At 39.8% G+C, this 21,143-nt stretch overlaps 1 protein-coding gene across 3 annotated transcripts in view; it reads left to right on the top strand.

Moving 5' to 3' along the window:
* Positions 1-8,860: 8,860 nt before the first annotated feature.
* Positions 8,861-21,143, top strand: part of MFSD14B (major facilitator superfamily domain containing 14B) — a 37,346-nt gene continuing 25,063 nt past the window's right edge. For 2 of the 3 annotated variants that reach the window (XM_082075287.1, XM_082075285.1), the window contains exons 1-2: positions 8,861-9,163; positions 19,659-19,754. In XM_082075287.1, the coding sequence (XP_081931413.1) occupies positions 8,993-9,163; positions 19,659-19,754 (267 nt within the window). In that variant the 5' untranslated portion in view covers positions 8,861-8,992. The remainder of the gene's footprint in view (positions 9,164-19,658; positions 19,755-21,143) is intronic. The other variant, XM_082075286.1, reaches the window with a different exon arrangement.

Below are 21,143 nucleotides of genomic sequence, written 5' to 3'. Positions count from 1 at the left end.
GTGATGACAATCACCTGAGAGCTTCAATTAAATCACGAATTTACTAGAAACCATGCCGTGGAATTACAGTGAATAGTGGCTTGGCAAAAGTTGGTAACTGTATCATAAAACTCAGCAAGACTTTAACAACAAAACCTGCAAGATATTTCATAGAATCATAGAATCGTAGAATGCTAGGGATTGGAAGGGACCTCGAAAGATCGTCTAGTCCAATCCCCCTGCCGGAGCAGAAACACCTAGATGAGGCTACACAGGAACGTGTCCAGGCGGGTTTTGAATGTCTCCAGAGTAGGAGACTCCACAACCTCCCTGGGCAGCCTGTTCCAGTGTTCTGTTACCCTCACTGAGAAGAAGTTTCTTCTCAAGTTTCTTATGTTCCAGCTTAAACCCGTTACCCCTTGTCCTACCATTGTTTGTCACCGAGAAGAGCCTGGCTCCATCCTCGTGACACTCACCCTTTGTATATTTGTAAACATTAATAAGGTCACCCCTCCGTCTCCTCCTCTCCAGGCTAAAGAGACCCAGCTCCCTCAGTCTTTCCTCATAAGGGAGATGCTCCACTCCCTTAATCATCTTGGTTGCCCTACGCTGGACTCTCTCCAGCAGTTCCCTGTCCTTCTTGAACTGAGGGGCCCAGAACTGGACACAATATTCCAGGTGTGGTCTCACCACGGCCGAGTAGAGAGGAAGAAGAACGTCTCTCAACCTAGTAACCACTCCCCTTCTAATACACCCCAGGATGCCATTGGCCCTCTTGGCCACAAGGGCACAGTGCTGGCTCATGGTCATTTCTCTTATATGTCTAGAATAAAGTTAGAAAGAGAGAATGAGAGAGAGAGAGAGGAAAAGGAGAGAGATAGGTTAAGATATCAGAAGAAAGATAAGATCTCACCTCTCTGTTATTCCAGCTTGTGGTGGGTACAAAACTTCATTAATGCCACACGGCACACATATACACACGAATAAAAAAACCCACACAAACAGACCAAAAAGTGTTCCGGCTGAGGAAGTTTTTATAACCCAGTCCATTTGCACATGAGATAGGTGAACATGACTCATCTCCTCCCTCTGCTTGTTTTTCATGCCAATTAAGAAGATTGTACCAGAAATGAGTTGGTGGTCATAAAATTAGTGGGATGGTCACAATGCTGACCACAAATGAGTTGTTTTGTCTGTTAGGGGTAGCTCGCGGTTCATGATTTTTCCTAGCAGTTGATTGTCCACTAGATGACCCATCTTCGTCACCTCAGTTAACCAGGAATGAGGACTGAGACCTTGATAGAACTGTCTTTGTGTAAAACAATTACGCCTTTGTTTGTCAAAGACCTTGAGGCGAAAATATAGTGTCTGCCTTCACAGCCACCTATCTTTTTCTGTCCAAAGTTGCAAAAACCAGCTGTTTAAGGCATAACATACACTGTTAATGAGTAATTTCTTTTGCAAAGGATGGTGGGGGACGCTTCATAACTGTCACACATGGGTTTACAAAAGGATGGGTCCACAGACTCTCCAAACCTCCTTGCTGATGCTGCCTTGTGCAAGAGGTTGCCAAGGGGACCTCCTCGCATCCTATCCACCTGCATTTTACTGTAGGCCCATTATTTTCCACCTCTCATTCCATGTCATTTCCTTCTGGGCTGGAGAGAGAGGGGAGGGCATGGGGTCAGGGGCTGCCCACGGTGGAGGAGGGTGGCTGCCTTCTACTGCAGCTGGATGACTGGACAAGGAAGCCAGCAGATCGCGGCACACTCCTGTCTTCTCCCTCCTCTATCCCTGAGCTGTACATTTGCCAACACTTTACAGGGCAGATAAGGTAGCACCAACCACTAGCGCGTGGTGGTCTTAGAGGGAGCGAGCGGCTGCCCACAGACATGGACAAATGGAGCTTTGTGCCCTTTAACACTGGGTACTCTGTGGCTGAGCTCCTGGCACTAGCCTGAGGGATGCACTGACAATGCATGAGTGGGCAGAACACTGGTGATGGCCAGCATGGTTGCCTCACGATATGTGTCTCATGGCCATTAGGAGGCAAGTCATGGACAGTTTTGGTGTAAGACTGGGAGAGCCCCAGGCAGGGAGGCAGGGGCTACCAGTGGCAACAGAATGTGGCTGCTTCAGTTGGTGGCTCTTCTGTCTTTGACAGCTGCAGCCCTAGACAGGAACATGAGCAGATCTCAGCACACTTTTGTCCTCTGCCGTTCAGCCAAGGAGTGTTGCACCTTTCTACAAGGATATTGAGCTAACCATAATGAAACACCTTTTCCTGTACCTTTATGCCTTATTTAGTACGCTGTGATAGTGTCACAGTCCTAAAAGCAGCTGGCAGGTCCCCACAGCCGTGGAAAAAAGACGCCCTGCAGCAGCCACAGTTTTTGTATGAGATTTATCCCAGAATGAAAAAAAGTTTATAAATACAAATTTTCTGATTCAGTACCCATTTTTTCCTGAACCTGATTTTCCTGGAGGCTAGTTTGCTGTGACTGATAAAGTATCAGTATGACTGATAAAGACTGATAAAGACTGATAAATCTGTGGTATGGGATTCTTCATTCAGAAGGGACCCAAAACAGAGTGCAAACAGTTTATACCTTTAAGACTGTTCTGGGCCTATGCATATGTATTATTTCACTATGTAAGTGCTCCTGAGTAGTGGTAAGAGCAGGTAAGTTTTTGGAAACAAAATCAGATTTTGATCAAACCATGATGCTAAACTCTTTAATTGTGCAGCAGCTGTACTAAATGCATGATCTACAAAATAACTGCAGAAGATCCAAATCCCAAGGTATTAAAATATACAAGGGCCAAGTGATTTTTAGTTAAGGTTAAACTTCAAGAACAGAGAAGAAATAAAAATGGCAATTCTAAGCAAAACCTCAGTTTCTTATTTGTGGGTCAAACAAATGTAGCAACACAAACAAAAGTTTCATCAAAGCTGAATTACAGTGTAGTGCAGACATGCAGTTGCAAGACATCTGGAAAGCAGCAGGTGAATGGACTAATGTATCTTGGGACTGGATGATCTCCAATGGCTTCTTCTGTAATCCAGTTTCTACTTGCTAATGCCGTCTTTGAACAATGGGGGAAAAAACCTTAAGAAGTTCAGCAAGAACATTCAAAAATAAAATTGATGAACTAAATTATTTCAGTCATAGAATTGGGAAGAATATACTTATTGTTATTGTTTCATAGAGTAAACAACAGTACTTTTGACATCTCCCAAGCTAGAAATCTCTTTTGTTGAAAAAAAAGTTTAAATATTTAGAATCAATGAGCTGAAAGTGAAGTAAAAACCCACTCTTTTATTATTTTTTCTTTCTTCCCATGTTCTACTGACCTGTTGTAACTTTTGTTTTCACTCATAGTGTAATGACTGATGATCTGTAGGTTCAGTGTATTGTCAGAAATTCTGTTCTCAAAATTTGAACTAAATTAGAACCCATACTATGGCTAGTGAAGGGACATGTTAAGTCACTTTTTAAAACTGAGTTTTGATAAGTTTTAGATAATTTTTTAAAAGTTGCTTGGTTTTCTAGTACCTCTTACTGGAACTTAGAATATTTGATAGTATCACTGGATTACTTTTAATTTCACTATATTAAAAATTGTGGATAGAAGTGATTTAGTACTAAACAAATTCAATAGCTTCCCTAGAATGGGGATGACCCTTGAGATTTCTATCATGCTTCTTAAAGTGCAGAATGCAAAGGCATTACTATAATTATTAATTAATTTTATGTAGGAATGAAAGTGCACTAAGCATAAAAACAACAAATATGGTAATATTAATGTCAGTTTTTTAATAATCAAAGACCAGGCAACATAAAAAATTAATTTTGTCTATTGATCTCAATTTGCTTTCACTGGATTCATGTGTATGCATTCTTCCTTTTAGTTACTACATTTGATTAATTCTCATTTGAGAAACTTCTTCTAAAACTGAACCGTAACAAGGACCTGAGAACATAATTATTGCTTACATTCAATGCCATTGTTTACTATTTGCCTTCACAAGAATTTAACAGTTATAGAGCACCCCTGTGCTAACCAGACTTCCTTCATAAAAACGAACAAACAAATAAGACTTCTGTTTCAAATGTTTCATACATTATGGCAGCAATGATGTTACTAATTCCAAATTAGGATGATTTGTGCCAGAGTTTTTTTCCTGTAATTGCTATATGGTAGGACATCAAATGGTCTGCAGTAGTGCTAGGGACAAAAAAACCCAAACAACCAACCAACAAAACAAAAAAAAAAACCCACAATCACAAAAAAAAAAACCCAAAAACCCCCAAAAAACAAACCAACAAAAACTAACCAAACCAAAACCAAACAGAAATGTAACAGATTTTCGGCCACTGAAATCTATGACCAATGACAAAAGTGCCCCAAACACATCAATAATTTACTCAGATAAAGCTATAATAGCTTCTGCTGAATGTAAGAATAATAAAAAAAAATATGCTGGTGAACTGAAGAGATAAACAGAATATATTCTAATTGCATAAAAAAATGTAGGTAACTTGAACCATAAGAAGCAGAAAAGCCTGTCTTCAAACTAGATTCGAAAATAACTCTTCCTCTGTAACAATAGCCCCATCTAGTGGGACTCCTTTCTAATACGTGATAGGATTTCATCTGTTCCCTACTCTGACTTTGAGTACTTCGTGTTAGTAAAGACAAGCAAGCAAAAGTGGGAGATTCCCAGGTTTTACCTACACAAGATTTCTCCTTAGAGTATGCTATCTTTTCTGCTGTTACAATTATCAGTAACAAAGGGCTGATGCATGCAGGGAACTATCTACTGTATTATCTGGATGAGCTCTGAAAAAGCTTAGAGTAACACTGTGGAAAAAAAAAGTCAAAGTACTTAGTTTTAAGAGACACAACTGATTATATGTCAAAAAGTACAATGCAGAAGTACCGTCAGTTGATGGTCCCTAGAACATCCGGGCTGCATGGACTTCCTTCAAAGTTGTCTGTGTTCATAGGAAATTAATAAATTACAAGGCTGCCCAAGAGCATAACAAAGGTCATATTACTTTAGTGAAGGTTGGTGACTAGATTATAATGAATTTGAATTTCATCAGTGATGAATTCTGGCAGTCTACCAGCTAAACTGCAGTATAAGCATATTTCACTCCTGCCTTTACAAAGAAAGTGAAGAGATGGCTCATCAGTTTTAAACTCTTCTCACCAGGAGCTGTGATGTATGGAGCAGAGGGCAGAGGGTCTGTTCTGGTCCATGATACCTATAGCTCACATTATTGTAACACATAGCTCACACTGAATGCAGAAACCAGGTCCACCCTGCAGACAGAATGAGCTGGCCTGCTTCTTGAACAACATTATTACTTCATTGATGGGAGTCTTCAGGTTGTTTTTATTGACAGCTCACCAAGTATCTTCATCAACACCTTGCCAAGACAGAGTACTCTCACAAGTTGCAGTGATCACTCTGAAGCTCTGCCTAGTTGGGTTCAGCCAAAGACATAACTTTTTATTTTCAGATGATTGTTATCTTTGGTATTTCTTTGATTGGGAACAGTGGTTATCACCACTGACATACTAATTGTTATCAATTTTCTAGAGAGTATTGTCCTGGTTTTGTTAGAAACAAGAGCAGTTCTTTTTTAGTGAACTTTCCGTTCAGCTAAGTTCTTCTAAGTGCCTTCTAAGTAACTGCACTTTTCTGAATCTTTAACTGCATGTTTTTCGGACACTGTGCTCTGGACTGATAAGATGATCAATTGAATGCATGAGAGGTTCATGTTTAGATTTATTGCTATAACAACTAAGAATTCTGATAACATTCCATAATTGAGAGGGGCGTATTTGCAAGGAGGGGCACACAGAACAGGTGACTAAAACTGACCAACCGAGTATTCCATCCCATATACATCATACAACCTATAAAAGAGGGAGATCACGAGGGTCTCACTCTCTTCGACCACAGCTGGCATCTGAAGAGGACCTGCCTGTCATCCCTGTGATCACAGGCCTACTTCCAGGCCCTGCATCCCTGAATCCAGTTTCAGTTTGCTGTGAAGTTCCACCCAGGACTGGGTGCCTGCCCTGCAGCTGCTGGAGTGACATCAACTCACATAGGCAAAGCTGTTCTACCCCAGGAAATTCAAGATTGGTTTTGTATATTTTGTATTACATTTTCTCTATTTATTAGTAGCATTAGTAAAGCGTTTTAAAACCTTTCTAACTTAAAGTTTCTCTCCCTTTTTCCTTCCTATCACCTTTCCTTAGCAAGGACTTTTCTTTTCCTATGCGGCGAGGGTGGGGGATTAACCGAGAACATCTGGCACGGTTTATTGCTGCCTTACAATTAAACCTTGACAACCCAGTGACACAAACAGGGCAGTGGTTCTTCCATCAGACCAGCTGCTGGATACTTGCAAAGTTGGTCAGACAGGGCTATTGTGATTTCTCTTTCAAAGATCCTGAGTCTGTAAGGCTGTCAATACTAGAGCCTTAAAATAAGAGTAGATAATGCAGAGCTACACTAAACTTCCACATATCCTGGTTTGGAGACATTAGTGTGTGCTTACGGAACGAGCGGAAAATATAAGCAAAAGCAGAGGGATCTTCCGGTAAATTCACTCATCTTCGTGCAGCCAGCAGCTTAGGGACTTTCCATTGCTTAATGGAGTTTTATTCCACAAATTTGTCTAATTGCCTTTTAAATCACTTGTACTTTTGAACCAAAATGTCCCATGGAAATGAGTTTAATGATTTAATAACAATTTGCCTGGAAAAACACTTCTGTTTGTTTTAATCTTGTTACTTGATCACTCCATTTAGTATCTCCTCTTCCTGCATTTTAAGAGAATATACCAAGTAATGATAACAGACACTTTATCCATACCAGTCAGGATTTTATAATTGCTATAATGTCATTCTCTTCCCTCAGTTTTCTCTCACATACTGAAACCATTCCATGGCTCTGCTCATCCTGGTATCTACGTTGTACTTTATTTCTTTTGTTAAATACTTCCTTTTTGAGATGTGGATGAGAACAGCATAGAGACTTCATGGACTCATGATATGTTGACATAGTATTTTCAACTTTTTTCTTATCTAGTTATCTCCTAATATTTTCAAAAATTCTGTTTTCCTTTTTAACCACATCTGAGCATTCAGAAAATTATCTATACAATTTCTAATATCTTTCCTAAATATATGTATTGTATATAAATTGGAATACTAAAGTGATATATGTAAAAATTTTAATGATGAAATTTTCAAAATACAATTATGATTTCAAGTAATACTTTTTACATGAATCTGATGTGGTAGCCAGGAACCTGTCTGCTTACAAAAGAGGATGTATTAAGCTTGGAAATTCATACATTTCTAACTGAGGAAACTGAATTTAAAAAATTCTCAGTATTTTGAAGCCTGTTAATTAAAGAAAAAACAAACCAAAAGAAACCATTCAAAACTGTAAGGGAAGAAGTCCCTTGGCTTTCAAGGCAATAGAAAAATGCTCAAGTCTTCAAAGAAAACACAAATATTATCATATTTCATAGTGGTGACTACTTTTGAAGAAACGAAAAGTTTTTGTCAGAGCTTCTAGGCTACCAGAACAAAGCAAGCAGAAAGAAGGTGTGAAATTCTGGACATAATTGGCTAGGGCTGGCTAGGAAAAGTAATTTTAAAGAACATGTGTTGATTTACTATATATCCCTATATAAGAAAGATAATTTGTGCAGACATGTTTAATGTATAAGTGAGCCGGGAGACACTAATGAATATTTAACAGCTGCTGGGGGTGACTTTGGGGTCTGTAGGTGGGCGTGTCGGAAAGATTGTGCCCCCTGAGTGCCCCAGCTAATGGGAAAAGGAAGAGTGACCGCTTGTGACTCGGGAGTAAGTACGGGCAGGCTGTGCCTGCTGACCCAAACCCTGGTTTTGACAGACCTCATAGGGACTCCTGTGGGCTCTCCCTTTATTTGAATAAAGTTTTATTTTTTTTTTCTGCTTTACTCCTTTGTCTGCTCTTTGAACCTGTAGCAAAGCCATTTTCTGCACACTTTAAAAATGCCTATGTCTACTTTAAACAAAAAACAGCTTCAAAAAAAGGTCATTTAGAGAGAAGCTTTCAAGTCAACACAGGCTACTTTACTAAAAGAGAACACTTGTTAAATTGCTGTGTAATGTACCATGGAAAATAAATTTCACAATGCGCTGTATTTAGCAAGCATATAGCTTGTTATTCACTGGCGAAATAGACACACAGCAAATAGAAAATGGCATTTTAAATTAACATTTATTATTCTAGCAGACTGAAGATTTCCAATCCTGTAATCTGCTTGGAATTTAGCAGAGAACACCCAATGTACCAGGGAAAATAACGGCTTGACCCCAGTAACATATCAAGGCAAAAGGAAGGGTGAAGGCCTCTCAGTGTTGGCCACAAACACATTTCCAGTTCCCTGGTCAACAGCTTATTCTGGACTGGTGACTGGCCTGCTGTATTGGTTTTTCGTGGTCTTTTTGGAGTCATAATATTTACTGTCAGCACTACATCACCTCAACATACTACATTTGGTGAACTCAGAGGAAAGCAGCCGTACTTCTTAACAATAACCTGTGATAACGATAACCTGCTGGCCTCGCAGCACCTCGGCGAGAGGAAACCCAGCTCGCAGTCACACTTCGCTGGTAACGAAGGGCCACGGGGCGCAGCAAGGCTTAACGAAGATGGTGCACCGCTGCGGAGCAGGGCGGCCGGCGGCGCCAGAGCCTCCATCCGAAGGGAAGGACCACCACACGCCTTCCGGCCGCCGGCGGCGGTTCCGCCAAGTCGGAGGCGGTGGGGCGGGCCCGCGCGGTCACATGAGCCCGGCGGCCGGGCCCCGCCCAGGCGGCGCGGCGGAGGCGGTGGCTGCGGGCGGGAGTGGGAGTTTGGCCCCCGCTCGCCCCCCCCGCACCCGCTGCTTCTCCGGCCCGGCCTCTCCGGGAGGATGGTGGGAGCGAGATGAGCCCCGAGCCGGAGCCGCCGCCAGCCCCGGCTCGGGAGGAAGAGGGGGAGGAGACGGCGGCGGCACCACCACCACCACCACCACCGAGGGAGGGCGGCGGCGCCGGGCGGGACGGCTGCATCATGCTGGTGAAGAGGGTCGGCGCGAAGGCGGGCGGCGGCGGCGCGGTGAGTGCGGGACGGGTCTGGGGGCGCTGGGCCCGCGGGGGGCGGTGGCGGCCCTGGCGGTGCCGCCGCGGTGCGGGCCGGGCCGAGCGGCCCGTGTCGGCCAGCACACGCCGCGCCTCCTCTCCGGTGAGAGGCCGGTTTCCCCCAGAGCGTCCTCCAGCTGCCCTGCGGCCCTGGATGCTCTCTGGGTGCCGGGGTGCGGCGGGTGCTGGGCTCCCGCAGGCTGCGGCTGGCGGCATCGCGGGCCGGACCGGCTCCCGGCCGCACCGCCTGGTCTCAGCGTTCCCGGGACGCTGGCAACTAGTTTATGCCGGGCAGAGGCAACACCTGTAAGGAGGTGGTTGTAAATAAGCTCTCTTTAAAGTATGTAAATTCGAGGTGCCTGGAAGTAGAGCTCAGTTTTCCTTTTAGAGTTCTAGGAGGCACCTCTTGCTGAACCGAAACAACAGAGTTATTATGCAATTTTAATAACTTACTGCTCTTTCTGTTTCGTTTCTTCCCACTACATCAAGCATTAAGATGGCTTTGTGCAAATAAAAGGAGATGGAACATAGTAGTCCTTATGCTTACTCAAAAGCATCTCTAGGGAAGTCGTGTTTGTGGCACTGGTGTGTAATTGCTTTCCAGGAGAAACATCTTTCAAATAGCTTAAGCCTTTCCCTTTGTACATGCATGCTCAGAAGATGCCTTAAAATCAGCTCTCCTGAGCTTTCTGCAGTAGGTGGGGACAGGTGGCTTGTTTCAGACAAGGTGTTTTGAGCTGAGATGATATAAACCATCTTTTTTATTTTGCTAGTGAGCCCAGAGCATAAGATATGAGTTGAAGAACCTATAGGAACACACAAATAATGTATAATATTAATTTGCTCAGAAAATGAGATATGCTAAAAGCATTGCTTATGTCAAGTTTTTAAAACAATGTTAAGTTTGCGTCAGGGTGCCATTATCTGCAATATGTGTCACCTACCCTTGCACAGTTAAGCTTCTCTGCTATTGGAGAGAGGATAGTTTACTGTCTTATGTTAATATGAAGGAAATGAACTTCTAATATCTTTAGCTGAGCATAAATAGTGTAGCATTAATGTGATATCATGGCTAGAGTTCAAGAATGTAAAAAAAAAAAAAGTATTGAAACCATCTGTTTGATGTCAGTTGGTCCTTTGTTCCTTACTCATATCTGGTGAAGGTGTTAAGGTACTGTTAAAATGTGATTAACCTAGAGAAGATGTAAAAACATGTTCTTCTATGCAATTCATTGGTCAAATAAGTTATTTTATGTAACTTAACTCTGAAGTGATTGATTCACACTTCTTGTAATTGATCACTTCTGTATTCGAGCCTTTCAGTTTTCTTTTAGAAATCATTCTGTCTTACAAAAGCAGGTTAGACTCCTTCAGAGGTGCAGCTGTTTTCTGCTGTATGGTATATTTGCTGTTTACCTTTGTGTGCAGCAGCTCCCACTTAGGTCTTTAGGCGTACGTGACACAGTAAACCAATCTGAAGTCATAATAGGAAAGTAACTCTAGAAGAGGCCTGTTAACTTTTTTGTTAAGAAAAGTAACTTTTCTATTTTATCAGCATGGATGATGTGGTGAAAGGAATAAAGGATGATGTCGTTATATAGAAGAAAAACAGATTAACTTATTTAAATATGAACAAAGGGTAGGAAATTAAGAGTACAGGTACACAATTAAAAAAATAACTTTGATATCTCTGTCTAACTTTGAAGAAGAGTAAAACTCGAAGATAAATTCATAACTGACAAAGGTGCTAATCTGTTTTTTGATTAATGGAGGGAATGTTTGTTAAAGTTGCATTAAGGATTAAAATAATGCTTTTTAGTACTTAAAATATGCTGGTTTATAGTTTGAAAATACAGGTTCTAAATTACATCAATTTTTAATTTATAAAGTGATCTCAGGCCTTCCTTTTTGCCTTTTTTTCAGTCCCTCACTTCTAGTTGTGCCCTTAAGGGATGTTGTGTTCCTGTTATGTGTCTGCTACAAGAGAAAAAGACATGAGGCTGTAGCCTTCTGTACATTGGTGTCGCAGTATAAGAGTTGTACTTAGATCACCTTAGGTCTGCTTCACAACTTTTGATGTCAGAACGGGCTGTTTCCTACTTCGTTATTGCAGTTCCTGCACCTCCCTGTGATTCTCATGTGGCTGTCATAATGCTAGCACTGTCTCTGCCTAGACTTTGTTGAAAGAGCTTATTCAGACTAAAAGATGAGGGCCTGGATCATGGCTTTGGATGTAATTGCAGAGATCCCTTTGATATCAGTGGGAGTGCATCACTGACATTTAAAAGTCGGAGCTTGCGCTTTTGGCTGCTGACAGGAAAAGTAACGATAGAAATGAAATTTTGGTGAGCCGCTTCTTCAGTCTGTGAAGGATGTTTTAATTTTATTTTTTTTCTGATTATTTTGTCACATCAGATTGGTAGGACAAAGTGGAAGAATAGGGCCAAGTTTGTCAGATTGTGGAAGGCTTTCTTCCCTTATTCCTCCAACTTGAGAGAACAAGCTTCTGTTCTTTGAATTATCTGTAACTAACATCCTGTTGAATGTATTGGCTTCACTGATTTGAAGAACTAAAATATGAATGCTGCACAAATGACAGTTTATTAATTGAGTTACCTGCTCAAAACTAATAACAACAATAGTATGTGTAAGTAAATTCTGCTGGAACTAAATCAGTTTCCGTTGGATTTTAGTGAGTTCAGAAGTTGAAGCAAATGATTCCATGGACTTTTTTTTACTAGTTATGCAATCTCGTTCCATCAGAATTATGAACACTGGTAGTATAAAACTTAGCATGAGATTTAGAATATTCATACCACGTACTTCATTTTTATGCAACCTATTGTCAGTAAAATAATGCCACACTAAGGAAGCTTTTTAGCAAAATACCATACTGTACTGACTAAACAAAGTGCTCGTGTAAGAAGTCCCTAAATAGGATATCTAAGGAGAAAACACACCTAAGTATCTCTTTGAGAATTAATCATACATTAGTTTCATGTTCTTGGACACTGTAAAATATTATGAAGCCCAAGACCTCTGTGTTTTTTAGGAACACAATGAAAGCATTCTGAAGGTTGAAACGGTACATCTTTGAAGTTTGCCAGCCTTTATTCATTCAACTGTTTTTACACAGTGAAACACAACTGGTATATATCCAAAGAATTACAGGTTTTTACCCTTACTGCTAGCAATTTTTTTTTTAATACTTCATAAGAAGTAGAGCGTGATGAAATGGAGGCAGCATGATTAAAAGTTATGAGACTTTACTGAAACACCTTTCAATCCAATAAGCTGGTTTCTTAAATTTCTTGCTTGTAGGATTTATATTGAATTTCTTGCAGTAAGCACATTGTTCAGATTGGCAGTTTGGGTATTTAGTGCTTTGTGGAGCAGTATATTCTCCTCCACAAAAATTATTTTTCCTGTTAAATCTGTATAATTAGACATAAAGTGTAGCCTTCTCAAGGTTGCCAGTGTCACTCTGAATCCTCCAATCGTGTTAAATTAACACTGAGGCTGAACTCTGAACCATTTCCAGGAGTGATTAGTGGCTGCCTTTAAAAAAAAATTACTCCTGCTTATATTCGTGCCGAGAGGGCACTTCTGCTGTTCTGAGTTTGCTGGAACCTGGAGGATCAGTAGCAGCACTCGGGAAGGTGTTGTGTCCAGAGAGAAGTATGCTAGGCTAGAGCAATAGAAACTTAATTATATAAGTAAGACTTGATATTTTAGCAGTGAAGATCCAAACTTAACCACTGGGCAATGAGCTTGAGTAATTGTCCCATGGAGAAGCATGTGGATTAACTAAGCAATCTGTGCTTTTTAGAGGAATTTCTCTTTGTTGTACATCCGTCTACATTTTAGGAAGAAAACTTCAGCAACGGATAAATCAGCTTACAGTTTGGTGTAGTGTAATATGCTGGTTATTTATTATTTGTGTAAGAAGTAGATTATTTAGACAATGCAGTACTGTCTAAAGCTGAGCTTTCAGAATGTGGCAGGACATATGGTGATTTGTTCTCTTGGATACTTTTACTATCCTCGGTGGCCTCAGCCTCAAAGACTGGATGAGAAATGGTGTTTCCATGTTTTATGCACCTCAGAATGTTCCTGCTTCATAAGATTGTCCAGTCTAAACTTAGAGGAATGTATTCCCAGCAGAAAAAAAATGATTTGACATGACATTTTGGACCCTGAGAGTAAGTTGTGTGAAGAGCCAGGCCCTGTTTTAGTTATTTTCTTGTATTGTAGTGTAAGAAGGCAGTGGCAGTTGTTTTTCCGTCACTCCCAGTTCAATAAACCCCAGTTGTATTTTTCTGCAGATGTTTTAACTGCAGCTCGGAGGAACCTGCTTCGGCATTCCTCCATACCTTTGGCAATGTTCTTTCTCCTGCTGTGGGCCTCTTGTGCTTCTGTTAAATAGACTTTTCAACAATGTATTTAGCGTTAAAGCTGCTGAACAAAACAAGCAGTCATGGGATGAGGAAAGATCTTTACTTATATCTAATAAAAATACTTAGAACACCAGGAGCAGAGGGTTAGCAAGGCAGGCACATCACATGTTTATGCAGTAATATAATGATAATATTTTTTCCTAACGGTGTATCTTTGAATATACTTTGGTAAACTATTGCTGAATGCTAACCTGATGTCTTTCGTGAAACTGTTTTCCCCAGGATTGCATTCCTAAGTAGTAGACATACTATATGTGGAATTGATTTTTTTTTTTTTTTCATGTTTGCATTGTTTAAATTTATCTACATTACTTTTCGTCTGCCATTTGATTAGGTCTATTGATTCCATCAACTTATGATGTTCTTCACGGTTATCCTCTCTCTTCTAATGTGAGTTATGTTTTATGTTTTTCACAGCCCAGTGATGAATGTATTGAATTATGTAGGCCTGAGGAGAGAGCCCTGGGACTCATCTGGTAGCTTCGCTCTGCTGTGGAAACAGATTGTTGTTCATTTGGTTTTGTGGTGTTTGTTTTTCTGCTTGCTTTGAGAGCCTTTGGTGTGGCTTCTTGAGCAGGTTTACTTGAATTTTCAGAAGGCTTATTAATGCAATCTCCTTTACACATACATTTTCTTTTGAGAACTCCAGGAACTTTTTAAGACCCAATTTCTCTTTACAAAATCTGTGCAGGCTTTTCCATTTTCAGCGGGTTGTGGTTTTGATACTCTAGACCTGTGGAATATGATTTAGTGTAGCTTTTTCATGAGAGAATGCATCATGATCTTACTGTCCAGGTACAGTTCAGCTTAAGGTATTTCTTTTGGAACTGAAATGCAAGTTTAGACAACATATAAGCTGAATTAGTTATGATTTATATTCCAGCTCACAAGGCACATAAAAAATGTGAAAGGGTGGATTGAAAGAACTTGTGCTTGGTGTATTTTTGCACTCCATACAAGTAACATGTCTTAGACTGGGGTTTGCACACGTAATCCTTTCATGTGACAAACCCTGTTAAGGTCTTGAGGCTGCTTTTTACACTTGAGTGAATTCTTGCCCGTTCCAACAAGTGGGGCATTTGTGGGGAACAGCTGGAATTAAGGTAGTTCCTAAATACTTTTGTTTGAGCACTAGAAAGAGGTAAACATGCAAGATGCCTAGAGAGCTATCTGTGTAATACGTGCAGAGAAGAGAGCATCCATAATGTAGTGAGAAGGATTGGTAGCAAAATATTTGTGCTACAATAAGCTAAAATGGTTAAATAGTGGTGTAGTGAAGCATCCCAGGAAAGGTTTGTGTTTGAAGGTAAACTAAGAAAATAGCAGAGAAGATAAATGTGAAGAGGGGAATGCACTTCATAATTTGGCATAACTTTCGAGATCTGAATGATTCATACATGGAAGCATGTTTCTCAAAATATTTTACTGATTCTGTTCAGTTCTTTGTTTTCTTGAAAACATGACAGTTGGCATAGTGGACAGCAGTGCAGGTGGCTCTGTAAAAACAAACCAAACCAAACTTGTAGCAGTTAAATACTTGTAGCAGTTTTGTAGGGGGAGAATGTTTCTGTAGACCCTTTTTGAAAGAAAGTAAGAAAACTTCATACTAATGCACTTGAACATTGCTTTCCATTTTGCAGAAGGACAGTGAGTGCTGTTTGCAAAGTTTTCTATCTACTGAGACAGAACAAACAAGGAGCAGGCTGTCCTGGGAGACCCTACTGCCTGGTAGGAAAGAACTTGCTGGAGGGAGGGTGTGTGGGGAGAAAGGCAACTTCCTGTTATTGTTCAGAAGTTCAGCTTGGTTGTTATCTGCCTGAGAGATAACAGGTTTACTGGAAAGGTACTTCAGGGAAATCTCTTACTTCTCAGATCAAGAGGATCAGCTGTGAGGATCAGGCCTGAGCAGGTTGTCAGATGGATATTGAAACCCTTTGAGGATGGAGAACACGTGTTGGCAGTAGGCTCTGCTGCTTCACCCTCAGGGGAGGAAAAAAGCATGCTGTATTTATCCAGCTGAGTCTTTTTCTTAATCTTCCTAGCAGGACTACATGGCGCACATCAATGTGAAAAGTTCAAAAAGGTGCTCTGGAGGACTTCAGGATTTGAACAGTGAGAAGTGGCTTTGTTCTGAAATATGCACATTGCTTAAGCGAAACAGTTAAGCATTTTTGAAATTGAATGTTAATGTGCTTTTGCAGCCATTTGAACAATTTTAATTGTTAAAGTATAGATTTTAATTAAGAGATACGTAGCCACCTAAAAGTTGTGTGAATAAATGAATACTGTCAATTCTAGCTTTGCTCTGAAGATCTGGGACTGGCTATAAAATTGCATCTTGCTGCGGAATATTTTAGAGTGAATTACACTAGTTCTCCTTCAAAATATCTATGATAAGGTATTCTTACAGATACTGTTACAATTTTTCCCCTTTTCTAGAAACAGTTCCTCTCCAGCTGGATTTATGATCTTGAGATCTTCTCTTGGGTTTCTTAATGTTCAACAGCTGTGTTCTGTTTTTAAAAAAGTTTGTAGTGCGTCCCAGTAGTTCTCCCTGTTGTGTTCAAATGAACTTTTGGTTTATTCTGCCTCAAAGAAAAAATGTTTTTAGACTTGGATATGGGAAAAAAGACACATAGGAGTGGCAGGAGTGCAAGATCGGAGTAATAGCAGATATTTTGTTAGACCTTCTAGGACTTCAGATTTTATAATTTTGGCCTTAAACTTTTATTGTTAAGTACTTGAGATTAAGTAATGTTTTACTCATTATTGATTATGCCAGTATAACACCCTGACAAGCAGCTGCATTTGAAAGCAATCGTAATGTTCGTACATAGTTTCTCAGCCCACACACTGGGCTGTCATATGAAGGAGATCTATGCGGATGGACTATAAACCCATAACAGATTTTAAGACTTTCCTAAGGGCACTTAGTTTTTACATAAACACTTTAAAATTTGGGCATGGGGGATGATGAAAACAACTTGTATATTGACTATTACTTCTGAAATTCTATTTAAGTCATTTTAACCATGGAGAATTCAGTAGGTTGTCCCCATATTGTCTAGTTCAAGAAGCTGAAAGCTTTTTGTACTTAAGTTCATAAGCATTTTTTGCATGTGTGACTCATGTTCATTTTTTATGTAAATTGCATGCAGTTGTGTTTTGTTGCGAAGTGTTTTCTCAACATAGGAATGAGCCACACTCATTACTTTTGAGGTACCTTAATCTTAAAAGCAACTCGGAAGTGTTTTTAGAAAGTTCTCTGATTCTGAAACTATGGAGTTTTGTTGCTTTTTTATCAGTGGTACAGGCTGTGTATATCATCAGTCATAAGCTCTTTTCTTTACTTGAAAATAACTCTGTTTGATTAAAAATTGAAAGTATTTATGATAAGAGTTTTTAGGATCTACAGAAAAGATGTGCATCCAAGAAGTACCTATCTACATTAGTCTGTTTGACAATGTCACTGAATTAGCCTGTTTGCATGATTTTAGTTTCCTGATGCAGCCATTCACACAAGGGTTCTTGAATTAACCTAGACATTTAGGGCTCTATAAAGAAAACTGAAAATTATTAACAACAGTCTATGTGGGTCGTAGGTTGGTAGCTATTAGAATATCTGTGGAATGCTTGAAAGGTGCCTGCTCCTTTCAGGATAAATATTCTCTTTTTCCAGATTATGTCTTGAATTCAAAAAGCTATAGAGTAGAGTGTTGGTGTTTGGTTGTGTGTTGTTTTTTTTTTGTTTGTTTGTTTTGTTTTGTGTTTTTTTTTTTTGTTTTGTTTTGTTTTTAGGTAGTTCAGTGCAACTATCTGTAAGCTACATGGTACTGCCAAAAATTATTTGCAAACTGTTTTCATCTCCAGGAAATACTCATTTAGGCTTAGTACAACACAAGTATTTTTCTTTCACAGGAGTTTTTAGATGACTTCTGTGGGAAAAAAAATGCATGTCTGTGTATGTACTTCATCTTTCTTGTAAACCATGTAAATCTCAGCTCAAATTTGCATGTAATAATAACATTAATAAAAACCAAACATCCACCCAAAAAAAGAAACAACCCAACAAATACTCCAAAACTTCATTTTTAGCAGCATTAGAACTGTTTGCAAACCAGAGGTTTATGGTCCAATGTAATCCTTTGTGATATAGAGATAGAGGGGGATGTGAAGCAGGAGAAAGGCTGGGGAGAACCTTACCTGCTCTCTGCTGCAAAACTTGCCTTTTCCAGAGGGAACTGCCATGGGAGGGATCGTCAGGCTTCAGTGTAATCTGTGTTAAGTGCTACTTGGACTGGCGTATATGTTAGCAAAAAATACTCTTAAAATCTTTATGCTATTACATTCTGTAAAAGTACTTGCAGACTTCTTACATGAGGAGGATTTTTTTCCCCCTATAATCTTTGGAATCTTTGCTATTTAGAGATGAAAAATTGCATGGCAACCTGCAGAGCAATTTTGATAATACTTGAAAGTTATCGGACTCCCAGAGGTGATCTTTGCTCTATGATATTATCATATTATTTCCCAGGAGAAAGAGAACTGTTTTATTCAAATCCTCAAGCTTTGAAGCAAGCTGCAATGTAGAAAGTAATTTGAATCTTGCTTGCTAGAAAAAATACTGTCTGGGTTACTTTGAGTTTGCTGCTACAGGTTTTGATAAACTCTGATAGATGTAAAAATTATTAGATATCTGGACACTTAGGGTGTTTGGTTAGTAGGGGTTTCTTTAAAAATCTTTACTATAGACTTTTAGCTTAAATAAAGCTTGTAATACAAGCATTTTCTAAACCTGTAATTCTTATATATCTAGAGTAAAGGTACTGAGCAGGGGAGTAACACCAAATGCATCTCTGTTCTACCTTCATGGAAGGCCGTCTTGACTATTTTTGGGTTCAGTGGGAAGACCCTGTGTTTCATGTTCTCCCTCCTCTTCACCTGCTGAAATGACACAATCAGGTTGAAGCTTGTCACTAGATGATGTCTTGTCAACTGAATCCTGTGTTACTAGATTATACAATGTGCCAGAGAAGTGTCCTTTTGTATTTGGGTAAACTTTAAGTATGCATGGGAGTACCAGCTGAGAGCGCTGTACTGCTCCTTTCTAAGAATTGCCAGTCCCGTGGGAGCATAGTGTCTCTGGCTAGAAATGCTGAAAAACAATCTTCTACAGAACTAGTGCTAGGGAAAATGGAAAGAGTAATTTTAGAACACAAAAAACGTTGTAAAACAGTTACTATGGCAAAGGGCACATACAAGTGAAAGCAAGCAGCAGTTTTGGCTAAATCTGCTTTACCCAAGAGTTCTGAATGGTTCATCTGAATAAAGAGATTCCAGATCTCTTGTTTGGGATGCAGGCCTTGGGTCCTGAATGGCAGCATCTTGAGCATTTCTATAGTTTGCTAATTCTTCCTGGGATTCCGTGTTGACCAGCAGAATAGCTGCTGGGTCTCCAGTCTGGGCACACACAAGCATGAAATCAGTTGGTCAGCAGAAAGCGGGTGTACAGACAGCGTAAGCTGCTCCTTGTGATTCTGTGATTCTTTTCTCCTACTTTGACAGTTTCAAATATGAAAATCAGTGCTCTCCTGGTCATGTACGTTGTTGTAGTTCTTTTGTAGGTGATGTGATCTTAATAAATCAAGACCTGTTTTGTTGACACTTGTGGTGGTAGCAGGGAAAGTTACACCATTTGTCCTGCTGCAGTGGAAGTGTTGTGATTAGTGCTCATAGGGAAGGAAGCCTGAAGGCATATTGCAGGTGAGAGCAGTGCAGGGCAATGCCAGGAGTAGGGAAAATGGTGCTCTTCAGTCAGCAGGAGTTCGCGAGAACAAACTTTTTCTACTTCCCCAGAGATCTTTAGTTGTTTTGTAATAGCTTTTCTCCACCCTTGTTTGGCTTCTTATTGTTCCCAAAGGCTTGGTAGTAGGTCATCCCGAAAGCTGGTCATGCTCAAAATATGTTTGTAGATCTTTGCACATGTAATGAACTGCATGTGTTTTTCTTTCTTAGCAACAAAGTATTGGTCGGCCAAGCGTATACCATGCAGTGGTGGTCATATTCCTAGAATTCTTTGCCTGGGGGCTCTTGACAACTCCAATGCTAACGGTAAGTATCACTGATCAGCTGCCATGGCAGGAATGACTAATGTTAGTTTGCTGATTCCTAGGTATCGGGGTTTTAATTTGTTTTACACTTCCTACTTACCTTTTTAACTGAATTTCAGGAGTCTTAACATTCAACACTGTGCAGTAGTAGTATACTACAGCTGAGATCTGGACTGCTGAAAGACTAAAAGATAGTGAAAATAAATTAGCAAAGTACTGTACTACTATAACTTTTTTCTGCCTTTTAGAGTAACATTAGTTCAGTGCATTGAGGAGCCTCTGATGATTCTGGCTCTTTTTAAGACTTAATCATTCAATTTGTCTTCCAGTCATACCAAATGGATAAACTATGCATCTTCTATTAAAATTTGTATTCTATTATGGGGTAGGCGTTTTGCCAGCATGGAACTTGAAGTAAAATGTAAAGGCTTTCATGTAAGAAATAGATTTTATAAGTATTTAATCTGTTCTGGAATGCAGTTGTTTTCTGGATGAATAAATAATTTGAGTGTTTGGTAATAGGATATGAAGCCTTTCTTCTGAAGACATGGGTCTTACTCATTGAAATCAAGCTTGCATGAGAGAAGTTGTCAAAAGTCTATTAGTCCAGTTTTTCATCAGATAATATCTGAGAGCACTTTGAATATGTGATGAGCAAGGTCGTGTGGGATTGAAGGTACTTGGAGTTAATTATTTTCCCTCCCCAAACTCCAAATAAAATCTGCATAGCTCTAGAAAGGTGTTTGTCTAACCTTCCTAAAGACAATCTCTGATCTTCTTAATAATAAAAGAGTCCATATAAGCAGTTAACAAATTTCCATGAAGTAGATGTCACACTAAATTACCATCCTATCATGCTGTCCTGCCCACATCAAAATATCGGAAGGCTGACTGGGTAGTCTTTCATGTTTTGTTTTGTTTTGTTTTTCTTTCCTTGTTTTCTTAATGGAAATGCTCAACTTCAAGTTCATTTAGCTTGACACTTCTCATCTAAAGGGATAATGTACAAACAGTTCTTGTGCAGGCTTCAGAAAAATCCATACTTCAGTAAAACTTTGTTAGGTGGGTTCTTCAACAGTGTACTCAGTTGAAATAGTTCCATATGAAGCAGTACTGTCACATGCAGCTAAAATGTTAATTCTTGAAATTTGTATTTATCATTGTATTGTGTTTAAATAAAGTGTGATGAAATGCTACTAATGTAAAGCTAAAGGCTTTGTCTAAAGTATGTGGATTCAGTACAGCTATGGCCTTGAATGTCTTGTATTTTGAAAGTTGTGTTTGTCTCTTACGTGGTCTTGAATACTTATGAGGCTGTTGCATTGGACTGAAAACTTGAAGCACTGGGCTACATATAATGGTATAACTTACCTCACACAGGTGTAAATGG

Source organism: Streptopelia decaocto (assembly GCF_964273445.1).
Source record: "Streptopelia decaocto genome assembly, chromosome: Z".
Taxonomy (NCBI): Eukaryota; Metazoa; Chordata; class Aves; order Columbiformes; family Columbidae; genus Streptopelia; species Streptopelia decaocto.
Note: the sequence above shows the minus strand (reverse complement) of the source record. Positions and strands in the feature narration are given on the sequence as shown.